This window comes from Hippocampus bargibanti, linkage group LG12 (genome assembly GCF_051943395.1).
Source record: "Hippocampus bargibanti isolate YZ-2025 linkage group LG12, ASM5194339v1, whole genome shotgun sequence".
Taxonomy (NCBI): domain Eukaryota; kingdom Metazoa; phylum Chordata; class Actinopteri; order Syngnathiformes; family Syngnathidae; genus Hippocampus; species Hippocampus bargibanti.
In genome coordinates, this window is record NC_142745.1 from 163,009 (window position 1) to 183,763 (window position 20,755).

Here is a 20,755-nt window from a genome sequence, read left to right on the forward strand (position 1 = left end):
TGACGAAGGCGGAAGTAGACGCCGAAACATGTCAGGTATTTGAACAGCGACAATGCACTGTCACTGTAAGATACAAATCTGTTTTAAATTAGTTATCAGGTAGACAGGATGAACTTAATATAACTACACAGTAAGTCTTGTTGGGATGAAGTACTGCTCCGCTGTCCTCAAAAGCAAACGGGAAGTAATGTTGTGTCAGTCCTGAGTGTTTCGTTCAAAAGAATGAATCTTTTGAGCAGGGGTAAGTATAACGGCGCTTCTGACGGTCTTCATTTTTGTGTCAACTCTTGAGGGCCACGCAACGCAAAGTACCGCACGCCATATGGCATACAACACTTCCTGTGCCGTAGCGGACGATTTGCAGCTTGTTTACTGGGAATAGCGCACGGGTTTGCATGTCACGCCGAGGCAAAGCGCCAGATGATTGTGACAAACGCCCGTGGTGTCGCGTGATGTGCGAATGAAGACATTCCGCCTCGCTTCGACGACAGGGAAGATGCATGATGTCATGTCTCACAACTGGTTAAAGTTCTTGAGAGCGGCATTTTAGTGATGCTGCAGCTCTTAAGGCGCTATGAAAGTGTGATGTCTCCACCTCACTTTGGCAAGTTTCCCGGTAAGGTGGCCAACAGCACACATCTTCGCTACTCATTACAGGCGCCAAAAAAAGCACAATGTAGTACATCAAAGTGAGTTGAGAAAGCAGAAAATGAGGAAAATAAATGTGAAAATTGAATCCAAATTCACAATATTGCCAAGAGAAACTACACAATGGAGAGACCAGATCATTGGGTATAAATGATTCCAATTTCACGGAAGAACACGGCAAGGCGAGTAGCTAGCATGCTTTGGGGATGTTGCCAATGTAAATAAGGGTCCAGTGGTGTTGATGAGGTTGTGCCTTGTGTCTCGGCAGGCGGGCCAAGGAGGCCGGGTGCGCTGGACGGGGACCACATGGCAGCAGTCCCGAGCGCGGCGGCGCGCTGCTTACTTCGCACCCTCTAGGTGCCACGGTGAGCCGCTAGCTAGCTAGCTAGCGTTCCCCGGCGGACTTTCGAAAGGTTAACAATAATACATTTCATTTCGAAGCGACTTTCAAAACTCTTTAAGCACGATGCACGCTGAGAAGCCAAAGTACTCGTGTGTGTGTGTGTGTGTGTGTGTGTGTGTGTGTATCCCCAAAAAAAAGATGATGCAGCTTTGCTTACCTTGAAGGTATCGCCATGGGAGCAGAATTGGGTCATTACAAGCTCATGTGACTCATTTACAATTGTTCAGAAGTAACTTTTGGCAGAGGTTCTACTTGTTAGTACTTTTAGTGCAACATTCTTTTTATTTTTACAATATAAAGAAACAGTACCGTATTTTCCCGTGTATAAGGCAAACCGGAGTATAAGGTGCACTTCCAGTGAATCAGAATAAAATAATAATAATGTTCTTTATATTATTTTTACCATTATTATAATAATAATAATAATACTAATAGTAATAATAACAATGATAATAATACTAATAGTGAAGATAATGATAATAATCAGACTAATAATCAAAAAATAATGAGTATTATATTAATAATAATAGAAAAATTAATAATAACAATGATAATATAAGAATACTGATGATAATGATGATGATAATAATATAACTATTATTATTATAGTAATGATCATAATAATAACAATCATATAATAACAATGATGATGATAATAAAAAACATACTAATCAACTAATACCAGTAACAATAACAACAACAAAAGTAACAGTAGCAACAACGACAATGATAACGATAATGATAATAGTAACAATAATAATTAGATTTTGATGATGTTTTCCTGGAGAAGTGCGTGCGGGTTACATTCAAAATCCGATCAGCAATTTCTCAGTCTTGACTAATTTCTTTCACTGGCTACTTCTTGTAATTGACCTCATTCATGTCAGTCTGATGTCAAAGTCAAGGCCCGGGGGGTCAAATCCGGCCCGTCACATCATTTTATTGGGCCCGCAAAAGAAAATGAGGCATTTCAAGGGCCACCTATTCGTGCGGAAGTCCAAACCACATTTTCAAATCGTTAACCAAAATAACAGTCATTATTGTCCACTTCAAAGTTGAACGTTGTGCACACAATATGTGGAGGAGATGAAACATTGCAACGCTTTCCCCAAATTCAGAACGACCCCGGAAAGGAAAGCGGCCAAAGACAACTTTGCGCTCCAGTCAGTGAGCAACAATCGTTAATGGGAGCAAATAGAGCTGACATTTCACTTGACCTTCCAGAGGGGTCGCCGCGTGCCACCTCGCATCACGTGACGGGCTTTTCTTTCATTGGAATTGACAAGCTACCGTTTGATCGTGTACGGTGAAGCCGAGCCCCCCCCTCCTTCAAAACATGGCGGAACAAACCTACTTGACACAGGAGAGCGCCGACAAGCCTGCTCACTTGCTCGCAGTCTGTAACAAAAGAAAAAAAACATGTCCAATGGTAGAAATCAAAAAAGCTACGTAACAAATAATATGACAACACAAAGACACAGAGAGTCCTTCATTCTTCCGCACTTGCTGTACCCTCTTTGTGACATGAAGCAGAACATCTGCTACAAGCCTATTGTTGAAAGCAAACGTGAAGCTGTAGCATCCGCGGACCAAAAGCGATAGTCTCGCATCTCCTGCATGAATCCGCTTCAATTCCAAGCGGCGACATTTTTGCAGAGTCTGGCAGTGAATGACTTCAAAAAACAGGCACGTGTAAGCACGTTTTATTTGCATCGGGTGTGTTTTTGTCATCTTTTGACCGGTCCTCGCAGGCGGTGCGGTGCGGTGCGGTGCGCCCATGAGGTCATCGATGCTGCTGCTGCTGCTTTTCTTCAGTGCGCAGGCTGCGTCCTCCGCGGCCGGCAGCGCGCAGCGGCGCCGCTCGGCCGTTTTCCCCGCCGCCCCTCCGGTGGACCCCAAACTCTTCAGCGGGCGGCGCGGGCTCTCCCCCAGGGTGCTGTTCAGCGCCCGGCCGCCCGACGCCGAACCCGGCGGCCCACGCAGGAGTCGGCGGCGGGCGGGCCAGCCTCAGCACCGAGGCGTCTACTCCGTCTGCCAGAGCGTCAGCGTCTGGGTGGGCAACAAGACCAAAGCCACCGACATTTCGGGCAACGAGGTGACGGTGCTGCCGGACGTCAACATCAACAACGTCAACAAGAAGCAGTACTTCTTCGAGACCGCCTGCCACGCGGGAGGCGTGGCCGACTCGGGCTGCCTGGGCGTCGATGCCCGACACTGGAACTCGCACTGCACCAACTCGCACACCTTCGTGCGGGCTTTGACCTCTTTTCACAACCTCGTGGCCTGGAGGCTCATACGCATCAACGTGGCCTGCGTCTGTGTGCTCAGCCGAAAGTCTTGGCCGCACTAACAAACATTACATACAATATCTACATATACACACACACATATATAAATTTACTGCCAACACAGACGTACACACTGTCTATATAAAGACTTTTGCACAGAGTAAATTATGAGTATTATGCCAAAGTACAGGGACTGCATGAACGGTGTATCACGGCAGACCTGGGTCAAATACTGCAGTATATATAGTGTATTACCCTTGTTAAGAAAAACGCCACAAAGAAAAGAAGGAAAATCCCTTTGCCACATCACAACTCTTCTGAATCTGAATGCGAGTGTACTCTATATGTCAAATCACTTCAACAGCTTTGCGTCGTATAATCAACAATAATCAACAATGACCACCATTTGGCACCACGTGGCCAAATGCAAATTGCGACCTGACGTTTCCAATGTCGTCAAAATCCAGAAGATCAAAGACATTTTCAGATCAGCAAAGATCGACCGGATTGTTCAATGTTACGCTTGGTGATTGGCCGCTTACTCCAGAGTACTGCTGAGAGACCACAACTATTTGTGTTTTAGCATTGAAAACGGTTTTCCCCTTCTGCACACTTCTTCCAGACGTGCAAAAACACAGCGTTGGACTCTAATTTGACTTTTCCATTCAAAACAGGGCGACGTCATTACCCAAGAAAATCTACATTCTGTCACCCTGTGGAAAATTATGTACAAATATGTCAAATATCGTTTAATCCACTGGCTTCAAGATAGCAGGGTATGAAAAAAATGGCTGCCGATAATTTCATGAGGAAATAAAAAGCAGCCAAGTGAAGGTGGCTTTCCTCCAAGTGGCAGGTTTCAACTTGTCATCGAGGCTCTGCTAAGCAGACAGCGCAGCCAGAAACGCAACAACGCCATTCGACCAGAGGGATCCTGTTTGTTTGGTGCGTGGTTTTGTTGTTTTTTTGCTTACTTGGCCCAGGTCTGCTCGAACCATGTTGAAAACCATGTTTCTTATTTATTAAACGTGTACCTTATGCATTGCGTGTTGGAATGCAATCATCACACGGGCATCCGAGTTGCATTTTAGAGAATGAAGGGATGGACATTTGGACATACCGTACGTCCATTTCCTGTCATTTTACATACATTCCGTATTTCAAGAATAAGACTTCCTATCAAGATGACAGTTACATTTATTAAACATTTCGATTCATTGACGGGATGACGTGTTCATTTCTTGAAACTATTTTAGAGTCGACTTTCTCTTTCAAGGGTTGAAAGTAAAAGCTGCAACTCGGGTCAGATGGCTGACGAACTTGGGGAGTCTGACATAAGGAGCAACCCACTCCCAAAAAGAACAATTCTTGTTCAAGTGGTTCAAATGTCACATTGACAAAATGGTGCAAAAGCAGAAGAGAGCAAGACAACAACATGTCCCCGCATCATTTTGGCACAAAAGTGCAACGCGAGCAGGACGGAGATCCTGAAGCCTACTATTACATGCAAATTATTTGAAATGATGTGTCAATATGTGCAATATTTTGATAATCGTCAAACGAATGAGCGAAGAAAGGAATGCGAACCTCTTGGTGGGATTGTTTGTCACACGCTGCCATCTAGCGGCCACACGATGTACTCTGCCATTTTTCTATGACTGACGAAAGTGTGCTGCTTGCTTCTTTCTCACCAAAAAAACAACGAGCGGTTGTTGTTTTTTTTTTAAACTGAACTCGGACAAGGGAATGATTTACAAATGACAAAGTCAGCTGTCTATATGAGGAAATACTCTGATCCCAGTAATCAATATGGATGATGTCCCTTCCCGTGCATGCGGGTGGCTCAAGAAGTCTTGCGAGACTCGCACCATCGACATCATCGATCGGCAAAGAAACGAGGTGGCTGTTTGCCATCAATGGTGGCGCAAATGCAGCCCAGCAAAATGAAGCCGAATGGCGGGTGGGACATTCGGCGAAAAGGAGGCGTGCGCACATGAGCGAGCGCCGTCCCGTTTGTTGCGTCAGAGGCTCGTTCCAATCATCGTGAGCAAAGCGCACGGGGGGATGAAAGGCGTCAAATATCTGCTCGTCGTCGTCGTCAACTTCGTCTTTTGGGTGAGTCCATTTGCGCCATTGCTCTTCATCCAGATGACATTGTGCTTTTTTGCCTGGCAACGTCGTCCAGTGGGAATGAAACGGATGCTGAAACCTGTGCGTTGAAATGCTACGTTGTCGTGGTAACGCTTGATCGTGCGTGTCCTTCCCGAGAGAGCTGGCCATGCATTCTCTTCTTCTTCTTCTTCTTCTTCTTCTTCTTGTTGACACGTTGACGCTGCAGAGAAGCGGCTCAGGCCGCCTCAGAGCCTCAAACCACCATCAATGTCCATTTGTACTTTGGGAAAATTGCCCCAAAAATGCATGCGTGAGGGAGGAGCAGGGCGTATTTGACAAATTGTATTCAATCAAGTCAGCGGCGCCAAAATCTCAAACAACAAAGTCATCGGAACAAAAAGGTCCAAAGTAGCAAACAAAACCATGACCAGATGAAACTAAGCCGAGAGGATAAAAGAGGGTCATGCCGGGAGTCCATTTAACCGACACTGATTCAAACGAGCAACATCTTTGCAGCTGTAGGCGGGGCCCGACAGTGCCACCCGGTGGTCGCAAAGCCAAACGTGACGCAACGTTTCATTTGATTTCCTCGATGGCTTTCTCGATGCTATCGTTGCTGGAATACAACAATAAATACCATTCAAAACGGAGCGTTGTTACGCTTTTCAAGGCATCCTGCTCTTCTTTTGGCTCTCAATGAACATAATCGATGAACCGGAGCGTGCTTTAGTCCGATTGAGGCGCTCCGGAACACTTATAGCTCCCGTGCGGAATGACAACCTGTGCGTCATAAAAAGAAGACGGCGGCTCTTTGTTGCGAGGGGCTCGTGGGACCGACGGCTCTTGAGGCGGAACGCGCACTCCTGTGCTTGCGCTAGCAACGGGCTAGGTTGCATCATCGTCTAGAAAATTGGACTAAAACTGTATATCATGTAGTCAGTCACATTCTATTTGTAAACTAGTTTGCTTTGTATTATCCAAGTTCCTATCACACGCACATAGCTCACATGCAGACCCTCAATAACAGAATGTCTTCATGAACAGTCTGTTTCTGCTTTTTTTCTCAAGATATGCTTGTGTTTGCGCCACTCTCCACCGCTGTGAACTGCTCCCCTTTAGACGGTTGAGACTTTTGTAATCAGACATTCCCAAACTTTCAATAAAAGCAAGGAGGCCAGAGACCGTTTTCAGAGCGGGTCGGATGAATGTTACTCAACAATCTCTGAACACTCTCCTCGCAAGCCTAAATCTCAAGTCTTTGTGTCTTCTTTCACAGTTGGTGATGTTTTGGGTTTAACCCTGAAATATCAAAGACCTCATTTCTTATTTCTTCGGTGACGATGCACGGAACTTACATCGCTTACTTATTTCAAATCGTCCTTTCCCATTGAAATGTCAAGAAATGCCACCAATGCTTTCAAGAACACTTGAAAGAGGAGGAATATGACAATATTACATCGTCATCAAGAGAAAATAGGTGGCAATGACTGTGTGTGAGCATTGGCCACTAGGGGGCAGTATATCACAGGCGTCGGATAGTAGATCGCCATCCGCATGGCCCGTAAACTGCCAAAAGCTGTCCCAATGGCAAAAGGGGTCCCTTCGATGCACCGGTGGGCCCTGCATGTCACCCCTGGGCCTTCGGTAGTGCTATGTCTGAATCAAGGCACATGTGCCAGTGTGGTGCGATTTACTACACGTCCGCTAGAGAGTGCCGTCGGCCAGGAAATAACATCCTATCCGATTCGTCGCGCACTTGTGACTTTCTTTCTGTCTCCCTCTAGTTATCGGGCTTGTCGGTTCTGCCCGTTGGACTTTGGCTTCGGTTTGATCCAGAAACTGCGGAGCTGCTGACAGGCGACAATGCGCGCGACACTTTCTTCATCGGTACGTCGTAGAAACAGTGCTGCAATATAATCACCGTCCTGCTACAATATAATCAGGAGAACGGCAATCAATCAATCAATCAATCAAGTATAGTGCCACTTTGCAGTTTTTTTGACGACGATACTAGTGCAGCGTGTTCTACCGGAAACAAATTCCTTGTATGTTCTACATACTTGGCAATAAAGATGATTCTGATTCTGATTCTGATCAATCAATCATATACGTTGCGAACGGTCGTTCGTAAGGGGAATTTCTTCAAAAGTTGATTCAGTGCTATATTTTGGATGGAATGTCTGTTTAAGGCTTATATAAGTATGTTTAAAGTTTATATCAATGTGTTTAAGGATTGTATAAGTAACGTGTATTGCTTTGTACTGAAAAATAAACATTTCATCAAATATATGCTCTATCAAGACATGTACAACTAGAGAGAATACTTTCTGCATGATGTTACAACAAAAATGTTCATATGTACCGTTGTTCGCAACTCGAATGTTCTTTAGGTGGGTGGGGGCGATCCTACAGTATAGCAAGCATCAGCCTCTTCTCGAGTCGCCTCTTTTGTTGAGGAAAAACAAGAGGTTGGCGGCTTTTCCTCTGTAGACGAGAACACTCGAAAAGGTCTCTCGTCTCTTCGTCTACCAACAAAGCATCGTGACGCAAAGCTAAGCTCGCGTGGCGGCTAACAGCACGATGACAACCACAACAAAAAAATTAAAAATAACTGAGCAGAGCCAGCAGGTGCAACAGTGCTGCCATCCCCCTACGCTTCGTTTTCTTTAGCATGGGAGCTACTTTTCAAATGAGCGCGTCAAAATGATCAACCTGTTATTCATTGAGAAATATGTTGATGATGTAAAAATAATGGCATAAGTTGCACAACGCGACCCAATGATGTCAATTTGTTGCCATTACCTGAGTTAACTCTGGTGGGCGTCATTGAAAATGTGAAAAACAAGTCCTCGTCCTCCGTCGGAAAGGGAGACTTTTTTTTTTGGCTTCTTACTTGGTCCAGCTTCCACTCACATGTATACCTTAACTGACGTTCAAGGGAGGAAAAACGAGCGAAAAATTAGCATGTAACTAACGGCTAGCGCCCGCTTGTTAGCCATGCGACGCTCAGGCGTCGTTTGAGCACACGCGGTGGTAACTCATAATAAGACGTCATCCGATTGGTTGTCCGGCCAAGAATCAAGTAAAGGGATGGCCGATAGGCTGACGTCTTTTTTTTCTCAAAACAACTCGACTTTATTTGTCGAGCGTCAATTCAACTTGTCATGCGATCTACTATTAGTACCTTGGAGATCGATCGACGTATTGATCGCCGCTGTCCTACACTCTAGTCACAAGATGAACTGCCGTACCGTCATTGGAAAATGAAATCACTTCAATCTTTGATTTTTTTTGCTTCACTCTATTTTTAAATGTTGATGTATGCATAATAAATATGTTATAATAATAATATTTCATTTTTAAGCGCCTTTCAAAACTCAAGGTCACTTTACAGTCACAGGAGAAGTTTTTTTGTGGATGAGCAGCGGCAGCCACACGCGCCAGCTCAACCCAAAATAAGTCATAGATAGAAAGCTCGCTAGCTAGCTAGTTAGTTAATAGATAATTCCAAACACCTAATAGCAAATGTCAATAAAATCCCTCTATCATAGATTTTGAATAATAAATGAGTGACATCACTCATAAATGAGTTCCAGCTGCATGTTAAACTTGCGTAAATACATGTAATAATAATAATAATAATAATAATACATTTCATTTATTAGTTCCTTTCAAAACTCTCACGGACACTTTACAGTCACAGGACATTTTTTCTGTGCGTGAGTAGCGGCAGCCACACGCGCCAGGGTTTACTCAACCCGCAAATGATATTTTTTCTTTTCTTTTTAGTTTTAAATAGCTTTAGCTTAGCTTATCTTAGCTTAGCGATTTAGGCCCCAAAAAAAACGATTTTAGCGTTGGACTGAATTGACTTTGACCCTTTTTTTGGGATAGGTGTCAATCAGAGCGCACTTGTGCTTGTTTCCGCAGCTGCTTACATTCTCCCGAGTGCGGGCGCCTTCATGATGTTGGTTGGCTCGGTTGGTTGGTTGGGCGCCGTTCGGGAATCTCAGTGCCTTCTCGCCTCGGTAAGTTTCATCCCAACAAAGAAAGTTGATGTGATTTGAGTCGGTGATTCTAGAAGTATGGCATGTGAGTATGGGTGCTCCTTCTCCGTCAAGTTGTTCGCAAAGAATGGCCGAATAAAGTCTTTACTGGCTTAACGTGGACAACATTTGTATTTAACATTGCGGTACTATTCGGTTGTAGTTGACCTTTTCATATACAGCGCGTTCGCATTGAATGATTTACTAATGTTTCTTTTCAGTGGATGATGAATGATGTTTAGGTTGCAGTTTAGTTTTTTACTTGCCTGCTGATCATTTTCGCTGCAGAAATTGCAGCCGCAGTCATCAACAAGGAGCAGGTACAACAAAAACTAAAGTACACTAAAGTTGAGGAACAGACCTCACGGACATCTTAAGAACAGCCGGAAACGTGACACGCGCAAATTTATTGGGGGAATGAAAAATATGACGTAGGAATTACTTTGGGTTTCCATTTTTCTTGCTTGGGTGCTGATAAAGCGCCGGACAAAGCCTCCGGCAATGTTTTTTTTCTCTTCCACAAGGGGGCAGCATTTCGCTTTTTTTCCCCATGTTAGTGCTTTGTTTCAGCTTCAGCTGTTGTTAAAGCCATGCCGGATGTTTTGGACAGCCGCCCCCATTTCAAGCTCATATAACTCCAGATCATTTAGGAATTACATAACTCTTTTTTTCTGCTGAAAAAACACTTTCCCCCCCGAGAGCCGTCTCCTGCCCGCCACTTTGATATGCAAGGTCGCCCTTTGAAGAAAATCGGGCTTTTGGGTGCACGTTACTTCAACCCCGGAGAAGAAAAGACTGTAGCCGATTCAATTGCTCCTGATCATTTCCTTTGAAGTGGAGAGGGTCGATCGAACACGGGCAGGATTTGGCTTTGGAGAAAGCGGAATTCCCGACGTGGAATGGCGCGCCTCCATCCTGGACGCGCCGAGTCAACAAGCCTCGCGCTAGTAAGCGTTTTTATCACGTTTGTCTTTATTTTTTTTCTCGATGTGAAGAAGTGAAATGAGCGTTGAGGGTTCAAACCTCAACTTTGCACGCGTCGGTCGTGCTTTGCGGCTTCCTCGCATGCAGATGACAAAAAAGACGCAGTTGCGAGACCTGTTGCGGCTTGACACGTAAGGCGCGGGGCGGGGTCAGCTTTTGAGGACAATCAAGGCTTTTGGGTGCGTCTTACGCACCAGGAAATCATTGCGAACGCACCGTACATTATTTTGGTTGTGCCCATAAAAACACAAAAGTGTCACGAGGTCAAAATCGACTGCGTTGTAATTGTGTGAAGCAACCAAAGGGGAGTACTGCAGATGGCATTATTTCATAATGCATGGCTTTATTTATACGTAGTACAAAAGTGATTTTCTTTTCCACGAAGGCATGGTTGCGGACTGAAATTTCATGTGGACGAAAGGCTTCTTCTTCTTCTTTGCGGGCGCGCACGCGGTGACGTGGCGCTAACAAAGGCCTTCATGCTGACCATTTGAAGGTAGAAGTGGACTCACAGTAACTTTGACGACATTGAAAAACACTGACAAAGGAAATGGCTGCTCCTCTCTCAACTCAAGTCAAGTCAAGTCAAGTGTGAACCGAGGGAGGCCGATGACGGTCAGAGCGCCCGAAGCCAGCCAAAAAGTGCAAGTCTTCTTTGAATGTCAAGGGACAGACGCGAGCTGCCGGTCGACGGCGTCCTTCCGGGACGTCTTAGGGCGACAGGACGCCGAGGGGCGAGTTGTCCAGGATGTACTCGCCCGCGCCCACAAAGTACATGACTTGGGCGATGCCGAAGAGAGGCGCGATGACCAGCGCCCGGCAGCCGGCGCCTTTCAGGAAGGCCGACGCTCCTTCTTTGCGCATCATTTTGCTGCGGGGACAAAGCGGCGGCAATCTTTTGAAATGGCAAGAGAAGTTGCCGCGGCTTGTCGCACGTTGACGACGCGGCGCAAACGTTGCATTGTGCTAAACGGACAAACTGGCGCAAAATCATCAGCAAGGGAGATTTAGCATCAACTAAGCATTTGCGCTAGCTACATCCTTCGTTGAAAACAATCCTCAACAATGTTTGTTTTGCGATTAGTCGTCTTATTGTGTTTCAAGTTGATGCCACTTTTCAGAGTTGTCTGCCCGGGTGTCCGCTAACTTTTTCTCATGACTGCTTTGACAGCGGAAAAGACGGTCTTTTGATGGCCAACGCAAGCTAATTGCAAAGTACGTTCGGCGAGCAGACATCTTGTGACAGAAGGGCGCGGTTGGAAAAGAGGAATTGGCGGCCGTCGTCAACGTCGCCCACTTTCATTGCCTGCAAAATCACAAAGTGCCGAGTTTGCAATTGCGGAAGCGGAGAAAACAACTCCTCGGAGGCCGTGCGTGCGTGATGTTGACGGACGCAAGGAAGGTTTCTCATCAACTGGAAGCAGAGCTACAAAGGGACGTTGCGTTGCGTCAGGAAGGTCATAGGTCACTTGTCAAAAGCTCCCAAGCCGAGTTGTCATGGTCACCCCGCCCGCCAAATACTTGTGGCGGTGTGAGAGAAAAGGCCCTGGAGTCATTCAATGCCGATTGCAACGTGTCCAAACTGGCTCAACGAGGCTTGCCTTAGGCAGCCAATCACGGCGTGCCACTTTTTCCCCACCCTTTCTTAGTCTGACCTGACGCAATCGATGACTCCGCCGTAGGCCTCCTCGGCCGAGCTCTTGTTCAGCGACTGCAGTCTGGTCTTCACCACTGGAAAGTCAAAAAAAGCTCCGGTTAACTCATTGACTGCCAGACAATGTGCCAAAAGGTGGCCACGCCACTCCACTCCAGCCAGTGCCGTGCCATGCCGTGCCATGCCAGGCCATGCCAGGCTTTTTGTCATTGTCACTCCAATTCCAGGAGCCACACAATCTTGACTTTTAGCACGACATCGACATTCAATGAGGTGGAAGAAACCTTCGACTCTCTTCTTTCAGCGGAAAAAAAAAAAAAAAAAAAATGTCACGGCTCTGGAGTTATCTGAGCGTGAAATAGGGGCAGCTGTCCAAAAATACTTTTTCCATCCATAAGGTGCACCGTGGTCAGCTTTTGGATCTTTTCTTTTGGGTGCGCCTTATAATGAAGAAAAATGCGCCAATTCCTCAGCTATACTGGTCTGGACTTATGTGAGCTTGAAATAGGGGCGTCTGTACAAAAGGCAAAAGCTGAGGCTGTAACAAAGCTCTAACGAGGACAAAAGGGAAATGCTGCCCCCTTGTGGAAGAAGAAAAAAAAACACTGCCAGAGGTCCGACCAGCGCTTTATCGGGCGGGCCCCAAGAAAGAAAAAAACAGACCCCGAACAAATTGGGGAACGGCGCTCGACGTCGTATTTTCAATTCCCAAATAAATTCACGAACGGCAGCGATTGAGCGAAAGGATCCCATTTGATCCCATTTGGTCAACTTGTCTGACGACGGAAGTCTCACCGTCGCAGGGGTTGACCGCCACGGCGGCGGCCGAGCCCGCCACGCAACCCGACACGAAGGCCCAGTAGAAGGGTGACGACTGATGGGCGCTCGGCTGGCCCAGTCGGTTCAGGTTGGCGAACAAAGGGAAGTAGACCACCGAGAAGGGGACGTCCCTAAAGGGACAACAGAAGACATCTTACACTTTCAACGGCAACCGACACCATTTTTTTCTTTCCTAACAAACATCAGAAAAACGTTTGAGAGCATCTCAAATGGGCAAACCACGCAGGCGGATAGTTTTCGTCAAATGCAAAACAACAATAGAAGTGACTTCAAGTGTCCCAAAAGAGCCACAAAATGAGATTCTGGGCCTATTGGGCAGATTCAGAAAGTCCCGCCCCCTTGTTGGTGACATTACGCCAGGATACTCCTTCACAAACTGCCTTGCTCCAGAATCAAAACAATGGCTTCGGAAAAGATGCTTTCTTGTCTTCTAATCCACTTATGGATTGAATAGGATTCAAATAGTTGTGAAGAGGAAAGCATCCATGTTTGCAATGGATTCAAGAAGTCCTTCCGTCTCCATTCGAGGCGTCTGGACTCCAATGTAGCGCCCAGAAAATGCACAAGATGGCGCCCAAGCTCCGTTGGAAATGGCCTGATTTGTCTGCTGGGAATTTGTGTCAACTTACACCTTCTTTATGCGTTTTACCGCCATTGGCTGATTCACCGTGGCGTTATTGATGTCATTTTCCTTCTAATTTCGCCATCAACATGGTGTTTTCAGATGAAAAAAGTACCCAAAATGCATTGTGTGCGGCTTTCTCGGTCAGGGGCGTTCCCTCCGTGACGTCACTTCGGGCACGGTCATTAACTCGAAAACAAGACTTGCTGAATATTCAGCGCAAGTGAGTCTTAAAAGGTCAAATATGCGCTGGAGTCATTTGACAAACGATGGCGGCAACTTGTCCGGATTGGGAGAGGACGGACGGACGGAGGGATCTTCGCGTACCTCATGAGCGTGGCACCCAGGCCTTTGTAGAGTCCCACGATGCCGTGCGCGCGAAGGAGGTCCCCGGCGATCCGCGTGGCCGACGCGGCCGGCGGCGCGCTCACAGTTCCCGAGTTGTACGAGCGACTCAGGAGTGGATTGGCGCCGACCGGCTTGGAGGGAGACGCGACGACTGGCTTTTGCTGCTGCGCAACTACGCAGACGGGCGGGAAAAACAACGGCGACATTGACAGCAACGACATCAACAGTACCGCATTGGCCCCAAAAAATAAACATCCTCTTCCGCGGTTTTCCTATTTTCAGATCTCGCCAACGTGCGCTACTAACCCGTCCTGCCGGCATCCTGCAACTGGATCTTGAGCATTTCCATGGGCGTGGTCACGATCACTTGACACGTGCCGGCGCCGCAGCCGGCCAGCATCTCTTTGAACACCGTCAGGCCGCCGCTGCAAACAACAAACGGACGCAAGCGACGGTCAAGTCTCGCGAATCCCGGAGCCTCGATTGGAAGCGCCGTTCCAAACCTCACCCGTTTTGGGCAAAGCGCTGGCGGAAAAAATCATTGGCGGCCAGCTTGATGGCCTTCTCGGGCGTCACCAGAGTTAAATTCACAGCGGCACCTCAAAGGGGCAAACGAGGTGACAGTTAGACGGCGGGTTGTTCCATTTGACGCTGCACGTGCACCCCCCGCCCCCGCCATGTCAAGAGTCCTACGTCAAGCGAATAAAACACACATTGAGTCATCAAGACAGACTCGAAAGGAGGGAGGACCAAACCAAACAAAGACAGAAGACTGAAAAGAGGACAGACGCTCCCCAACTTACAAGCAAGGTGAATTTCTTTGGCAGTTGCTGCAGTGCTATATTTTGGATGGAATGGATAACTATGTTAAAAGTATGTTGAAGGAACCTGATTTGTACTGAAAAAAATGAACATTTCATAAAATTATTTTTCTGTCCTCAGTGTTTATCTTTTTAACAAGTAAAAATGCTCTTTCAATGTCTGCATTGTCGTGAGGCAGGCATACAGACTATTATTAGTCACACTACAGTATTGATATAGTAATATATAGTATATTTAACAATGGTCAGTCACTATTGACGAGCTGGTTTCTAAGGGGGTTGATGTATTTCTTACGATGTATAACGTTGATCGAAAACTATGAAGGACATTACGGCGAAAAAACACGGTAAAATGTTTTATTTAACTGATTTCAAACTAAAATTCCACCTGACCGGAAATTGTCTTCTCGGAACTTTTGTTTCTTCTCGACACGTTTCTCACGGACTTATTTTCTCGGTGGTCGACTTTGCTTTTTACGAGTAGCGATACTTGTCATCATGCTGCGAGTGCATGCACTGCTAATAATTAATGACGAAAATGATATTTAACATTTTTGCATACAAACTTTCTTGTATGCCGTACACATCTAAAAATGTGCAGAAGTTGTACAGAATAGAGCCGGTTGACAGGTATGGATCCCATCGTTGATAGTCGAGACCAGCCGCTAGCACGGTTAGCTAACGGCGGGCTAGCGGTGGCCGACGAGCCGAAGAGGAGAAAACACCGCGGCAGGAGGAGGAAAATGTACCGACGTCACGAGGGGGAAGATGAGATCGCTCCCGAACAAGATGAACGAGCGAGCGGCGCCGACGTCACACGAACGCTCGTTCGTCGGGGAGCGCGTGTACGCAGAGATGCCGACGGAGACAGCGAAAGGACACAAGTGAGCAAAAAGACAAAACAAAGACACGTTTGTGGAAATAAAATGAGGCAAACAGACAATGAATGGTGCGTGATCAGATTTTTTGGGGCCAAACTTGAAAATAGGCCACAAGTCATTTGCAACATTAAGCAAAACAAAAGGTCATGAAATCACGCAACACAAGTGTGGAAAGTGAAAAAGAGCAGCGCGTGACTGACAAGGACTTGACACAACAGGTATTTAAAAAAAAAAAAAAACGAAGAAGAAGAAGAAGAAGATATGTGCCTGTAGTTTGGAATAGAGCAATATTGTAAGAACCATTAATGGTTTGCCTCCAGCGCGGCTGCGCCTTATCGGCTAGCCTTCAATATCCCAGGGGGGACCCACGTCTGCAATATGAAAAAGACAAGATGCAAACAAACAGCATTCCTCGCACAAGCAGAAAGCCCGCCTCATCTAATTCAGCAATGACTTTCTATTTAAAGGCATCCGACAATCATTTAAAAGGCTGCTTTAAATGTTGTTGTTGTTTTCTACCACGTGGCCAGCACCGCCATCCCAAATAACATCACAATGGTTTCAGAATCAGAATCAGAATACCTTTATTCGTCCCGCAATGGGGAAATTTGCATTTGCATTTCATGGCCTAAATGTCTCAAAACATTTCACTGTGGGGAAAAATGTGGGGACTGTGCGGCCAGTGATATTGAACGACGCATCCTTGATCTTACCCTCTCTTTAAAAATAAATCCTCGGTGAACATTTATGGTCATTGAGATCATTTGAGTTGGAATTTTACCTCGATACATGCCAAAGTAGCCCTCCGATCGAACAGTTTTCACAAGGCAGTCCATCCTAAAAAAAATCAATACAAAACATTGAAACGATGATCAAATATTGCATACGATAACCTCAACGGCATTTCACCAAGGTTGCATTGAAACTGTATGATTTAACGACAGCTGAAGCGCTAACAGGGAAAAAAAGTCAAATGTCGCCCCTTCGTGGAAGGGAAAAAAACATTTCCAGAGGCCATGGCCGTCGCTTGATCGGCACCCAAGCACGAAAAAACAACCCAAACAAATTTGGGAATGGCGCTCTACGTCAATTGTAATTTGGCTGGGGAGGGCGCGTGATGGGCGGTTATTTGTCAAATATTGACTGAAGTACAAACTTAATTTAGTGTGAAGCACGTTTTTATTGAAAAACGGCATCAGTATATATTTATATATTTTGTGAAATGTTGAAACGCTGCCATTTTTTTCCTGCGGAATACAATAGGTATGGGAACAGGACAGTACAGTACAGACCAGTATAAGTGGTAATTATAGAGGAGTATAAGTGGTAATTATGGTGATATTTCGAGTGCCAAGTTTGATTGTCTATCAGCATGAAATCCGCCCTGCACCTGCGCTAGTTGTGCTAGTGCGGACATATTTGCCTGAAATAGAGCAGGCAGCCGCGCAACATGAGCGCTAGCCCACAGCAGGATGTCAAATGTGGAATTTCAGGAAGGACACCGCCGACACGGTCCATTGCGCACGGCCCGGGAATGTCGATTGTGCAAGGCGACTAGCCACATACATGCTCTTGTAGACCCGCTGTCCTTGTCTCTGGTTCTGTAATCTGGTCTTTGCCAAGTCAATGGGAAAGACGCAAGTGACGCCGACAATGCCGGCGATGCCGCCATTGATGAGTTTGGCCGGGAGGCTGCAGGGAGAAGGAAAAAAAAGGCATTTCAACACGACGCTGGAAAACTATATTGACCCCAATATATATATGTGTATGTATTTTGTTTTACTACTTTCATCACTTTGCTGCTGTGAAATGTAAATTTCTCCACTGTGAGACTAATAAAGGCAAATCCAATCCAATCCAATAGAGCACACCTGCCTGTCAACCTTGGCGAATGGCGGCCCTTCTAAATGCTACCGATTCCTATAGAAAAGTGCGAGTACGCCGTACGTTAGTTGAAATGAAAAGGAAAAAAAAAGCCGCTAATACACGCGCAAATGCGCACGTTATGCTCACCGGACGCAATGATTAAAAAATAAAAATATGATGACTTTTGCCGATTTGCCGTAGCAACAGTAGCGCTCGGCGGCAACATTGTCACAATTTAACTCATTCACTAATTTATTCGGGAATTGAAAATATGACGGAGAGCGCCATTGCCCATTTTGTATGCTTGGGTGCTGATAAAGCCCTGGCCATGGCCTGCGGCAATATTTTTTTTCCACAAAAGGGCAGTATTACCCTTTTGTCCATGTTAGTGCTTTGTCCCAGCTTGAGCTGTTGTTAAAGCGCTATATCAACCAACATTGCATCGTATTTTGGACAGCCACCCTCATTTCAAGCTCATATACGTATCTCCAGAACCGTATCATTTAGGAATTAACGATTTTTTTCTGATGAAAGAAGAAAGTCTTCTGACACTGTATTGAACGTTGATGTCGTCCTAAAACTCACTATGCTGTGGGTTCTGGAATTCAAGTGACAATGACAAAAACCCCGGTCCTCGTTGTGTCCACGTTTTTGCTTTAACACGTTTTTGTCTGAGAGTGAATGGGTTTAAAAAGATCCCGTCTAAAAGTTGTCGTACATTATTTGAAATGATCAAAAAAAAAAAAACGTACAAAATACAGGGAAAACAGGTGTGATATTGTTCATTTTTAGATTAATTGATAAAAAAACATCCATACCTGATGTGCTGTTGAGACATGATGACTGTGAATTAAAGATGGATGTATGATTTCAACGTCCAATGGAAAATCAACGAAGAGTTCTACGGAGATCACATCAAAGTCAAAAGTTACTTGTAGGCCGGCGCAATCAAGTTACACAACTGGCGTCGTCGATGCTGATGCAACAGAGGGCTTAGTGACTTTTTTTGGGGAGAACATAACGCAATCCACCACACGTGCCGTAAACAGAGAAAATAGCATCACATTGAAAACTATGTATGCCACAGAAACGACTTTACTGTGCATCTGAAAACATTTTTGGAAACAAATAAGGGTTGATTCATATCAGAGGAGCGCAAAATAGGTGGAAAAGGGTCAAATGTCACATCTACCCGCAGTCCAATCATCATGAGCTCCGTGAGCACTTTGACATTGCCCAGTTCTTCTCAGATGGCCAGCGGGAAACGAGTTCGATCGGCATCTCAGTCGTGCTAACCAATTAAGAGCTTGAATGACGACTTAAGCGGGCGCTCGGTTACTTCCTCACAATAGTAACAAACCCGCCTGGCCACCATTCCGCAATTCCCGAGGACTGACATAACGTTTCAAGACAGGCAGCTTACGTTAACTCATTCATTGCCATTCCCGGATTGATTGGGGAATCGAAAACCGTGACGTCGATCGAGCGACATTCCCCAATATGTTCGGGGGTTGTTTTTTTTTTCTTCATTTCAAGCGTCGGTCAGACCTCCGGCAATGTTTTTACCTCCCACGAGGGTGCAGCATTAACCATTTTGTACACTCGCCCCCATTTCAAGCTCGTGTAGATTTTTGAAATAGACAGTTTACTCTTTCGATGAGGTTTCTTCAGTCGTCATCTGTACTTCTTTGATAAACTTTCAAAGAAGTCCAGATGACGGCTGAAGAAACCTTTTCATCGATGGACCGCTCCTGTACCACTGAGAGCTTACACAGACACAGTTTACTCTTGAAATATTTTTTCCAAACAGCGCTCTACATTGACTTGCACACCAGAACAATTGACTGCCGGGCATATTTCCGTTTTAACTACTTAATAAATAGAATAAATCCATACAAACCAACCTGTCAATCGTCTTTTTTTGAGGCAATTGCGCATGCGCAGTTTTTCCATGGAGATTATTTTTTTTTTTCATTCAAATGGCATGCGAACAAACAAAGTAATAGAAACAAACAAACAACACTGCAAACAAAACACAACAAAAGTAAACAAAACCGCTGGTTTTGAATAGCTCGTGGAGCTTCTAAAAGTAAATCAGAGGTGTGCCTCAACAAATCTTTCTGCATACTTAACATTTAAAAAAAACAGTTGGCAACATACATTAGGTGACATAATCGCGTAAGAGACAGTACCTGATCGCACAGGAAATAAGACAGATAATCATTATACAAAAAGGCAAAAGAGGAGAGAAGTAAAAAATAGAAGAAAGAAGTTTCCCATGGAGAAAGTGCTACAACTTAAAGCGTTGTGACGTCACCGTTTGCAAAAGGGCTTTCCTTCAGTTTAACATTCAGGAATAGCAAAAAAAAAAAGGTTCGGTTTCCACCGTGAAGAGTCAAAAATGAAAAACAAAAATGCTATTGTATAACCTGACAAAACATGAACGCTTTGACGATAAAATTCTCATTGCTTGGTTTTTCCGTTAGTTAGCTTTATTCGTCTCAGTTAAAAAAGGGGGGTCATATTCACTAAACCTGTGTCAAATATTTCGTATTGCATCGGTAAACTATCCCAACTTGAAGAATCGTGAGCTATAACCGTACACAATACAATAAATGCCAAGCGGTACGAACATTCATTCCAATTTTGTGTCATTGTTAGCATTGGAAAGACGACCGCCATCCGCAAAATCCTCTCACAAAGAAGGTCAAAGTAAACGTTCCACGATGTGAAATAATCAACTCACCTAAAATGTGCAGGCGCGGAGTCTTTCTTTTTATCAAGTCGTTAATATCCGATCAAGTTAATTTTCTGCGAGCTCTGACGAGGCGACGGTGGAGATCGAATGGAGAAATTCGGCAGATGGAGTGGAAATTTCCTTGGACGGTTGGTTCGCTTTACAATGAAATGACAGTCCGACAAGCCCGCCTCTTTCGTCTGTACATAACCAATCAACACCTCGCTAGTTTCACTACACGACTTCGATTGGCTGGTTTTATCCCACAGCCATTGGACAACACAGCGATCATTTAAACTGTAGCCGCCAATGAATTGAATGGCTTGAAAGGGGCTTGCCTGTCACGTCAAGTCAAGAAAAAAAACAAGGCGTTCACCATCGAACGCGAGTCAAGTTCACTTTCACTCATCAAGTTTACAGACATAAATGTGGCCATGCTGTCAATAATCAATTTTAATATCTTGCCATTTCATTCATTGTATTCTCTTCTATAGAAAAAAAGCAT

At 45.2% G+C, this 20,755-nt stretch overlaps 3 protein-coding genes across 7 annotated transcripts in view; 1 reads left to right on the forward strand and 2 right to left on the reverse strand.

Annotated features, from left to right (window-relative positions):
- The window catches only part of LOC148889804 (potassium voltage-gated channel subfamily A member 2), a 36,665-nt gene extending 28,074 nt beyond the window's left edge, over positions 1 to 8,591 (reverse strand). The window contains exons 1-2 of the mRNA XM_089011191.1: positions 8,254 to 8,591; positions 2,406 to 2,449 (exon numbers count right to left, since the gene is read on the reverse strand). The gene's annotated coding sequence lies outside the window, so the exon portion shown is untranslated. The remainder of the gene's footprint in view (positions 1 to 2,405; positions 2,450 to 8,253) is intronic.
- The window catches only part of ngfb (nerve growth factor b (beta polypeptide)), a 29,568-nt gene that overhangs the window by 6,292 nt on the left and 2,521 nt on the right, over positions 1 to 20,755 (forward strand). Inside the window, exons 2-5 of one of the 5 annotated variants that reach the window (XM_089011193.1) lie at positions 917 to 1,061; positions 2,813 to 5,454; positions 9,382 to 9,479; positions 14,228 to 14,368. In XM_089011193.1, coding sequence (XP_088867319.1) covers positions 2,829 to 3,401 — 573 coding nt within the window. In that variant the 5' untranslated portion in view covers positions 917 to 1,061; positions 2,813 to 2,828 and the 3' untranslated portion in view covers positions 3,402 to 5,454; positions 9,382 to 9,479; positions 14,228 to 14,368. Of the gene's footprint in view, positions 1 to 916; positions 1,062 to 2,802; positions 5,455 to 9,381; positions 10,613 to 14,227; positions 14,369 to 20,755 lie in introns of those variants that run through there. The other 4 variants (XM_089011194.1, XM_089011195.1, XR_016116744.1 and 1 more) reach the window with 4 other exon arrangements.
- Positions 10,805 to 20,417, reverse strand: slc25a55a (solute carrier family 25 member 55a). Its single transcript, XM_089011192.1, has 10 exons — positions 20,260 to 20,417; positions 18,332 to 18,414; positions 17,214 to 17,339; positions 16,429 to 16,484; positions 14,454 to 14,544; positions 14,252 to 14,370; positions 13,925 to 14,117; positions 12,931 to 13,085; positions 12,137 to 12,212; positions 10,805 to 11,352 (listed from the first exon to the last, which is right to left on the reverse strand). Exons 2-10 carry the CDS (start codon positions 18,349 to 18,351, stop codon positions 11,193 to 11,195), a joined length of 996 nt encoding a protein of 331 aa, XP_088867318.1. The 5' UTR covers positions 18,352 to 18,414; positions 20,260 to 20,417; the 3' UTR covers positions 10,805 to 11,192.

Bases quoted from the DNA above. Each gene is read 5' to 3' on its own strand.
- slc25a55a (XM_089011192.1), bottom strand. From the start codon at position 18,351: ATGTCTCAACAGCACATCAG. The intron at 16,485-17,213 runs GTATGTGGCTAG...GATTTTTTTTAG, and splicing joins CAGCGGGTCTACAAGAGCAT to GATGGACTGCCTTGTGAAAA. The intron at 14,371-14,453 runs GTGAGGTTTGGA...TGTTGTTTGCAG, and splicing joins CAGCGCTTTGCCCAAAACGG to CGGCGGCCTGACGGTGTTCA.